At 33.1% G+C, this 10,907-nt stretch overlaps 1 protein-coding gene across 1 annotated transcript in view; it reads right to left on the bottom strand.

Annotated features, from left to right (window-relative positions):
* Positions 1 to 804: 804 nt before the first annotated feature.
* The window catches only part of LOC113082884 (eukaryotic translation initiation factor 4 gamma 1-like), a 12,095-nt gene continuing 1,992 nt past the window's right edge, over positions 805 to 10,907 (bottom strand). Inside the window, exons 2-4 of the mRNA XM_026254292.1 lie at positions 9,667 to 9,809; positions 5,219 to 5,305; positions 805 to 1,637 (exon numbers count right to left, since the gene is read on the bottom strand). Coding sequence (XP_026110077.1) covers positions 1,332 to 1,637; positions 5,219 to 5,305; positions 9,667 to 9,809 — 536 coding nt within the window. The 3' untranslated portion in view covers positions 805 to 1,331. The remainder of the gene's footprint in view (positions 1,638 to 5,218; positions 5,306 to 9,666; positions 9,810 to 10,907) is intronic.

Genomic DNA, 10,907 nt, shown 5'->3' with positions numbered 1-10,907 from the left:
ACACTCAAGGGGGCGCTAGAGTTTCCTTTAAATGTTATTAAACCAGATGTTATTATTTCAGGTAGCTAGAATGTAAACTTGCTCAAAGATTCTCTTGGAATTGTTGCTCTGTACGACTGACTGAAAAAACAAAACAAAAAGCAGTTTTATGGTCATGTGTGTTATAGCTCCCCTTGTGGCAACACTTGAAATGTTTCGTTGTCATTGTTATCTAGAATTAAAACGGCTGAATATTGAAATAAAACTAAGCTAAAAATTAAATGTAACTTAAAATACTTAAACTTTGTTATTTTATTTCAAGTTGAACGACTAAAGTAACTAAAACAGAAAAAAAAATAAAGAAAATATATTTAAAAAGACTGTATAATGAAATCACTAAAAGTAAACTAAAACTACAAAAAAGGGAAAAAATTATATGTATTACGTATGAAGGGGAAAAAGAACAAATTCAAAATACTATAATCGTACGTAACATTAAAAAAAACGTTTTTTTACGCAATTTTTACGCAACACACAATATAGATTCTAAAATCTGAAATCAAATTAAAATTAGACGACACACAAATATTAGTTAAAATTTTCAAGTTGAAATAATAAAATTTAATAAAACTAAAATTGAAATAAAAATAAAGCGCAATGAAAAACTTAAGAGTGTAACAATTTAAACTAACTTAAGTTCATTCAAAATTAAGTATTATAATTGTTACTTAAACACTGGCACTATGTTATTTTATATTTTAAAACATCTGGATTCATATAATAGCATACTTTTTATTTCCAAAGCACGAATGATCATACCTTGCATAGTACTCTCAGAGGGAGTGGTCTGTGCAGTGGGCGTGTCCTCTCGTTCTTCTGTCGGTGGGGGTGTGGCTTCAGAAACTGCCTTTGAAGAGGCAGTGGATTCCTTTAAAAGTGGTTCAGGGATTTCCTTGGCAGCGAGTGAGGGTGTTTCCTTGACGACAGGCGTTGTTTCGACAGGGATCACGGTGACAACAGGCGTTTCCTTGACAACAGTCTCCTGGGTAACCTGCAGAAGCGTTTTCTTGGCAACAACAGGCACAGTCGCTGTGACGACAGAGCAGGGGTTTCCATTACAAAAGGAGCGACTGTGTCCTTGACGACAACAGCAGGCGTCACCATGACAACGGGAGGAATAGGTTCCTTGACAACAGGAGCTGGCACTTTCCTTAACGACTGAAACGGGAGACTCCGTGACAACCTGGGGATGGATTTCTTTGACAGTCCTATCAGGGATATCGGTGGTAACCAGCGGTGCTTCTTTTGTGACGTCTGGCTCGGCGATAGGACTGATGTCTCTGTGGGCGGAGCTAACCGGGACTCCGTTGAACAGCTGAAGCTCTTCGGGCTGCACTATAGGTGATCCAGGGTGGGGAAAGCAGTGTTACATTAGTGGGTGTGGCTCCAGCACCGTTAGAGGCGGGTGGTTCGAACACAGTGGGCAGGCTGTGGGAGTCATCTGCAGGTGCTGGGGGTGGAGCATCTACCATATCATATATCAGACTGGTAGGGGGTGGAGTCGGAGGAGCGTCGGGTATCGGGCTTTCGCCCGGAGGGATGGGAAACTCTGCTCTTGTTGTCATGGCAACTGCAGGTGTGGCATTGTCACCGTTGGGCTGTGTGCGTTTTATTACGCAAAAATAAAAATGAAGTATTTTTGAGTAATTTGAACCGACATGAAAGTAAAACATTAATTTTAGCTTTAGACAAAAAGTTAAACTTATAAGTAATTAATATATATTTCCTGTAAATAATGTTGCTATAACATCTTTATTTTAGAGACATTTAGAATTTCAAAATAATAAAATGTAAAACAACTAGGGTAACTAATATTAGTAAAAAATAAAATAAAAAAAACAACAACAAAGGTCCTCAAATTATAGAGAATAATTAAACAGTCAGTAATAAAAACATTAAATACAAAAGGATGTATTTTAAGATTTTAAGTTTTCAAGTGATATATAATTTCTGATGATTTCTAAAGTGTGATAGAGAAAAAGGCAACAAAGACTTAGTTTTTGTTTTTTTTGACAAAGGTCAGAATTCCTGTTATGATGTAGGTTTTAGTGGTGCACTCTTGCCATAAATAAATCTATTACTTTTCCTACATCATTTTTAACAAAAAGATTGGTAAAATATCTATTTAGGAGTCTGTAATATAGTGAGGTAAACGTAGGTGGTCCACCGAGGGGCCAGGTGACAGTTAACAGGTTAAACTTGCTTTGTTTATTATTGAAGCTATAAAAGTCTTTCAGCCATGAGCAGTGAGTTATTTTGTCTTTTGATATTTGATTAATATGAAGCACACAGTCTGCAGCAGGAATATTAGGCTGCTGTCACTTTAAGAGCTGCACGAATTCAATTCACTGTTACACGCATTTTCATTTTCAACTTTTTATGTTCATATATTACATAATTAGGATTTATGGGAATAATCACCGAGCTCTGCATTTTGTCACATTTTTGCATGTATTTGAACATTTTGTTGCAGCTTGTTCGTGTTCTGTTCCATCTCTGAGTACATGCACAGAAAGCATCCTGAGTAGTGATCGACCGATATTGATTTTTTTTTATAAACGATATCGATTATTTGCATGTTTATATGTCCGATAACCGATATGCAGAACCGATATTTATTAACTGTCATAAAGTAAATAAATCACTGAGTGAAAAAAAAAAGAACACTTCACTTTGGTTTTTCCTCTTTACAATCATCTTTTTTTATGTGGAAAACTAGTCCTTCATGTTAAATTTAATCTGTATATTACAATAAAAAAAAACATTTTATTTATAAAAAGCATCAACAGCAACAACACTAGTATTAACGATAAGCAAAAAAAAATTCTAATGTCTTATGTTTTCAAATGGAAAAAATCAATAAAGGACAGGAGTCATATCAACTTCATTTTAAACTACTGTTTTATTAGGTTTATAAACTATTTAATAGCTACAGAGTCTAGAATAATTCACTGGATGATGTTAATTCACTGAATAATATTCTCTGGAATATTGGAATATAACACACAAAACATCGTATTTTATTGCATTTCTCAATGGAATGTTATATCAAAATTATTAATAATGTTTTGTCCTAGATTATTAACATGCACTCATTCATGGCTGTATAATTTAGCTCATAAAAGTTACGTCTTTATTGGGAGACGATATTAATGTATTATCTGCGTGACTTTGACTTCATGAGACTAACGATGAGCATAGTAATCAGAGAGAGAATTAAATTCAGTGCTTTTATTTCCAACATGCATTCATTCAGGCTGCATATTAATTCAGGCAAAGTAACATCTTTATTGGGACAGGACTGGATGGATTATTTAACATGACTCCTTGAGTGGGTCTCTATTTCTTAGAGCCAAGCTGCATAAACTATCCTAGTTATATCAGGCATTTATGTAATGCAGCGGTTCTCAATTCCAGTCCTGATGCCCCCTAGCTCGGCATATTTTGCACGTTGCATATTTGCATTTTGCATATTTTAATACACCTGATTCAGATAGCCAGCTTGTTAGAAGTAAGCTATGTGCATGAACTGTTGCCATTGACATGCTTCCCACTTCCTGAGCAGGGGAAATCTGTTGAAGTTTGCTTCACTTCTAAACATTCACTCATGGATTTGCGCTGCGAAACGTCTTCAACACACGGACATCATATACCTCTGTAAATAAATACAATTTAAACTTGCGTCTTGCACACTTCAGTGCACTTTGAATGGAACATATATGTTACTCCAGAATCATGGTGGAATATCCTGTTATGTCCACTTCACAGGGCACTTACTTTCAAGTAGAATAAAATTCTGAAGCAATAAGAGAACAAATGTACAAAATGTGCAGAGCAGGGGGGCGCAAGGACTGGAATCGAAAACCACTGATGCAATGCTTTTAATTTGTGCTTAACGGGCTTTTATGTTAAATAAAGTTTACTAACTACAGCAAATTAAGTACCTTCACACCGTTGTTGTTGTCTCGTCTCAGATGCACTGCATTGGCGATCCTGTGCACAATTCTCAAAACACCCACAAGATGGCAGCGTTTATTGGTGAATCCGATATTATAAAACCGATATCAGATTATGATAAAATGCTTAAATATCGGGGAAAATATCAGTAAACCGATATATCGGTCGATCTCTAATGCTGAGGAACAGCCCTAGTGCTCTTTAACACTTTTAAAAAATAAAAAAAAAAATCTAATAAACTTTAATCAATCAGGCACGTCCCATTTTGCGAAAGTCATGATGGTCATGAAGTCATGAAATTGGGCTTTTATGGAGGAGCAAAAGTGCACTGCTGGAAAAAAAAAAACGGAATGGGACGCAATAATCATTTTATTTTTATTATTTTATTTTCCTAATCATTGAAGGGTGGAATCCAAGTTAGATTAATTGCACGGCTCTAAAAGAAATTATGACAAAAAGTTCATTTTTAGTTTATGCAGAAATGTATTATTTTTAAGTAATTCGGACTAACATGAGAGTAAATCAAATGTTTATTGTTAGTTTACGCAAAAAAATAAATAATAAAAATCTAATTAAATGTTTTTTTAAAAATCAAGTCATTTGGACCAACACGACAAAACACTAATTTTTAGTTTTCTCAAAAAATAAAATTATAAATTATATATTTGGTCAGATGTGAAAGTGAGTGAATAATGACTAAATGAACAACAGGAGTACATGACAAAACATACATTTTTAGTTAATGCAAAAATTTAAATGATTGGTAAATTCATTTTTACCTTATGCTAAATTGGAAATTATTTATAAATAAATTGGACTGACATGAGAGTGACCAAATAAAATGTTTATTGTTAGTTCACACACAAAAAAATAAATAAAAAAATAAATAATTAAGTCATTTGGACCATTATGAGTACATGACAAAACTTTTTAACTTATGCAAAAATGGAAATAATTTATAAATCATTTGGACTGATATGAGTGAGTACATTATGACAAAACTAGCATTTTAGTTTATGCAAAAATTAATTGTCATTCTACTGACATGAGAGAGAGTAAATAAGTTTATTGCAAGTTTATGCAAAAAATTGTAAGTCATTTGGTCTGATGCGAGAGGGAGTAAATAATGACTAGCTAAACATTCATTTTCAGTTATGCAAAAATGCCAATAAGCCATTGTGACTGACATGAGTGTTGAGGTGTTCAGGTGTGTGTTCATCACCTGTGGATGTGTGGAGCCGCTGCACCCTCCAAACATGATCTCTTCTGTGATGTCACGACCTCCCTGATTAGGGTCTCTGATCCTGATCTACACAGAAACATTCAGCACACGTAAGAGAAGGAATGAGAACATGGCTGAGAAAGAGAGAGAGAGACATTAACATGCAACACATGAAAAGACTAAAGCACGAATAAGTCACGATATAAACAACAGAAAAACAACAGTGTGAGTGATTTAACCCAAGAAGCTTTTCTCAGTAATGTGAGAGACAAAATATGCTACGAATGTCTCTGACACACACACACACACATACACACACACAAACACACACGCAGTCAAGCACCTTATAAAGAAACAAATGCACAACAGCAAAAGCAGCCTGTAAACTTTCCTCGTACAAACTCAAAACTGACTGTTACTCCAACTTATCTGCACTTAACGCAATGAATTATACCTCAACTCACTAGCTTTCTGAGACAAACACACACACACACACACACACACACACACACACGCATGAGGCAGCACATTCCCTACCTTCCTCCCCTCGGACAGAGAGGTTGAGATCTGCTAGGCCCGGCTCATCCTGGGGCTGGAGTTTAAACCCAGCCTAACTCGGACACATTAAAGTGGGCAGCAGATTCAGACAAAGCCTGGGCCGAGGTGGGCCTCAAACTCTCTCTCACAGGAGAGAAGGAGAAATCTAGTGAGAGAGAGAGTTTGGGCTTGCGAAATGAGTGCACAGGAATGTGGAACGCCCCACCACACCAGAGAGAGAGAGAGGGAGAGAGAGAGAGAGAGAGAGAGAGAGAGAGAGAGAGAGGGAGGGAGAGAGAGAGAGGGAGAGAGAGAGGGAGGGAGAGAGAGAGAGGGAGAGAGAGGGAGGGGGTGGAGACTAAGAGCCACGTGGAGCGACAGAACTGAACTGAATGACTCTACTGAGACACTGACTAAGAGTTAGGGACTTTTTATTCAACATACAAGTAACCCTAAAGACATCTGTTAAGACAAAAAAATACAACGCATCACTGTTTCCATGAAAATATAAACCGTTTTCAATACTGATAATAATCTGAATGTTTCTTGAGCAGTAAATCAGTATATTAGAATGATTTCTGAAGATCATGTGACACTTAAAATACAGCTGCACATCACAGAAATAAATTACACTTTAACAGAGATTCACACAGAAAACAGCTGTTATTGATTCTAATAATATTTCACTGCTTTTACTGTGTTTTTAATCAAATAAATGCAGCTTTGATAAATGCAGAAGAGACTTGCTACAAATTTTTAACTGATTTACTAGCCAATAATAAAATAAAATAGAAATAAAACTAAATTCTTTTCTAAAGCATTTATTTTATTAAATACAAATACAGCTCATCGTAAAATAATTTTTGTTTAGATTAAGTAATTCATTTAATATTTGGATTTTATTTCAGATTTATTTAAATTAACAATGTTTTTAACAGTTTTAGTTTTATGTAATAACCCTGGTTGAGGTCAGCGTTGGGTCAGTTACGCATACATCTAATTAATTACTAGTTACTAATTACATCTGCAACAGTGTAATTAGATTAGTGTACTGATTACGCTCTCTAGAAAGTACTGAATTACTAATTATTTTCCACAGTAAATCCCACATCAAGCTCTACCAGTTGAATACAAGAACAGACATGAAAACACACGTTTAATTCTTTTAAATAAATAATAGAAAATTGAATAAATTATTTTAATTATTTCTATTCTTACTAATTGTTTTCTATTTATTTATTATAAAAATGACCCTCTAACACTAGCATTTTCTATATCTATTTTTTTACTGGTTTTATTTTTTATTAATAAAATTCTAACAATTGCACTCTCTCTATTGTATTTCTATTCTTACTTTTTCTTATAAAATTCTTATAAGAATTTTTTATCATATTTCTATTCTTATAAAATGATATACTAAAACTCGCATTTTCTATTCTATTGCGTTTTACATGTTTTATTATTTTATAATAAAGAAAAATACCCTCTCTAACACAAGCATTTCTATTCTATTTCTATTCTATTAACATGTAATATTTTTATTAGTAAATACCTTCTAACAGCTGCACTCTATTTCTACTACTCATTTTTTCACATTTATTACATAAATGGCCCTCTAACACAATCATTTCTATTCTATTTCTATTCTTACTACTTGTTTTCTTTTTATTTATAAAAAAGACCATCTAAAACTAGCATTTTCTATTCTATTTTTATTCTTTTGACTTGTTTTATTTTTATTAAAGAAAAAGACCATCTACCACTTGCACTCTATTCTATTTCTATTCTTACTACTTGTTTTCTTTTTATTATAAAAAATTACCCTCTAACACAAGCATTTTCAATTCTATTTTTATTCTTTTGACTTGTTTTATTATTATTAAAGAAAAAGACTATCTACCACTTGCAATCTATTCTATTTCTTCAAATTCTATTCTATTTCTAATTTATTAAAAATAGAAAAACCCTCTTACACCTTCACTCTCTATTCTATTTTTATTCTTATGACTTGTTTTATTTTTACAAAAAAAAAGATAAAATACCCTTCTACTCTTGCACTCTCGATTCTATTTCTATTTTTACTACTTGTTTTCTTTAAACTACCCTCTAACACTAGAATTCTCTTTTTTATTTCTATTCCGTTTTTTTTAATGTAAATGGTAACATTAAAAACATACATGTTACACTTTGATGTTAAATCCACTAAATGTTTTAGTCTATACAGAATTTTATGCAGGGGCAACTGTAATTAAATGACATAAAAACAAGGATTAATCCCTTACCTTAGTATTTCAAGGCAAAATAATTACATTACAGTAATTAATGCATTACACCCAACCATGCTTGCAGTTCTCTCTCTCTCTCTCTCTCTCTTCTCCCTCCTCTTTCTCAGTTTCTATTCCTCTGAAATGAAACCTCATTGAGGCTCAGAGCAAGACTCGAGGACTCAAAGTCCACCGGTCCAGCAACCTGATAACAGCACAAACCCACGCTCAACACATCACACACTCAAAAAAACATTCAACTACTCAGAGTTGCTGATTATAAGTACAGAAATAATGTAGCTTCAATTTCTCGTTTACATCCATTGCAGAGGTTTATGGGAGTGGACATCACTGCGGATCTATGATTGGTAGATATTTCTCCAAAGGATCATGGGTAATGCAGTCCTTTACTAGAAACTGCACCATTAAATGTAAAAATAGTGGCTGTAGTAAAATGATTTATTCAAACATACACTGCATAATGACAACAAAAGTTTAAGTAAACATTTTATGAATATTTCGGTCAATGAGTTTGGCACTCATTGCCACTATTTTGGTAGAAACTTAAATTTCATTTTACGAATATTCCTGGTTGCTGATATTTCAGTGCATTACTAGGACAAACCAAACCAAACCAAACCAAAAGATAATAAAATGAATCCAAAACACAAAAAGCCACCATCAAAACACAGTCATAGAAAACTAATTATGTCAAAATGTAAAGCAGAAACATTCAGGCGAAGAAAGAAAGAAAGAAAGACAAATTACATAAAAGACAGAAATAAATACAATTAATTAAATATTAGAAAGAAAATTAAAGAAGAAAACAAAAATGAAAAAATTTATTAAAATAAATATAGAAAGAAAAATAATAAAAATAAAAGGAAGACAGATCAATACAATAAAAAAGAACGAAAAGAGAAAGTAAAAAAAGACAAAGTAAATAAAAGAAAGAAATTAAATATAGAAATAAAAATAAAATACATAATATAAATATTACAAAGAAAGAACTTAAATTAAATATAAGAAAGAAAAAGAAAAATAAAAAAAAATAAAAAAAGGACAAAAAGACAAATTAAAGAAAGATTTTAAATATAGAAGAAAAATAAAATAAGAAAGAAATCAAAAATGAAAAATGTAAGAAATTTTAATTAATATAAGAAAAATAAATAAAGGAAAAAATAAAGGAAGGAAGAAAGCAAGAAAAAAATAGAGTAAAAACAAAGAAAGGTATAAATAAAAATACATAAAGGAAAATAAGACAGAAACAAGAAACCAAAAACTGCAAACGGTAAAGAAACAAGAAAGATGTTCATAATAAACCTGTATTTGTTGCATTTCCATGTCTTAAATTAATTCTGCACATCGCCCAGTCATTTTAAAGCCTTGATTTGTTCAGTTTGCGGCAATTAAAGCAGCATGAAATGTACAAATTAATCTCGATAGATGCCATGAGGCTCACTAGAGCACATTATCCTTAATTCAGAAATAAATTGCTGATAAAAACAAGTCAAAATAACCACGACAGCTCAATTTCTGGAACAGTGAGAGATGCACGACAAATGTGCATTAGATAAAGAAATATTTTGAGTAAAGGCCACAGAAAGCCCTAAAGCTTCAGATGCAGAAAACGGATGGATGCTTTACCTGCTTGCGTTCCCGTTTGGGCGGAGCTTGCTGCTGTTGTTGAGGGGGCGGGGCCTGTTGCTGCTGAGGGGCGGGGTTCATGATGACAGTCGGCGGGGCAACAGGGGGTGTGAATTGGGGCTGGGTGGAGTAATACGCCCCAGCTGGAACCAAAAAAGGGTACAAGTGCCTCAGACTTCTCAAAACGACAAGCTCCAATCTGTGCAATCAATCCGTAATCATAATTCAGATTCACACTTTCAAGACTCTGGGGTCAAATCTCAGAAACCGCTGAACTATCAGTGATTCTAAGTAGAGCCCGACCGATATGGGCTTTTTTTTAGGGCCGATACCGATATTAGAGAGTTAAAAAATAATAAAGGCCCGATATTCTTTGTGTATATTATAGTTGTTCAACGGATCACTAATCTCAAGCTTCGAATCACATTACAGTTTTTGATCCACGGATCGGATCAGCAAGAAAATAATAGTATTTCAATTTAACATGCTTTCCATTTATTACTTAAAGCGATGCACTTCCTTTCATACCACGGCAAATACTTCTAGATTAACTAAGAAAGTTTAAATATGATTAAAGAGACGAGAACGTCCAGTAAAAATAAGAACATACACATATTACAAGCATAGATAAATTCAACACAATATGTTACAAATAAAATAAGGTTTTTAGAATTAAAATGCAGAAAAGTGTTTACTGTATAAATCAAATATAGTGTGCATTAGTAATGAAGTTTCCTTTTTGCGTTTTCTCTCTGTAATTGTTTAAAATTCGCTTGTGTATGTTAATATGAAGAAATTATTAACTTATACTCTATTATGGTTAAATTTTGCAATTAATTTTCACACGTGTGCCGAACCATGGAGCTTGATCTGTACAGATCACGGATCAACTACGATCTGTTTAACCATATTATAGTACAGTACAAGTCAAAAGTTTGGACACTCTCCCATACGTGTGTCCACGGTACTATATAAAGAATACAGTATATACATAAACAGAATATATACATAAATATATTTTTTGTTCTTGCAATAATCACTCAAATGTGGTAATCAAACACTTATAATGATGTGGCAGAGATATGTAATGGAAGAAAGTGCATTTAACAATAAACATTATTATCCAAAATTAGTCTAACATCTGTGCACTGAACAGTAAAGTTTAAGTTAATTTATCTTTAAATTAAATTCCTTTTAAACTTTATTCCGTTGAAGTTAATTTCACTTCTGAACATTCATTC

This window comes from Carassius auratus, unplaced genomic scaffold (genome assembly GCF_003368295.1).
Source record: "Carassius auratus strain Wakin unplaced genomic scaffold, ASM336829v1 scaf_tig00037056, whole genome shotgun sequence".
Classification (NCBI taxonomy): Eukaryota; Metazoa; Chordata; class Actinopteri; order Cypriniformes; family Cyprinidae; genus Carassius; species Carassius auratus.
The sequence above is the reverse complement of the archived record's forward strand: the minus strand, read 5'-3'. Positions and strand labels throughout refer to the sequence as shown.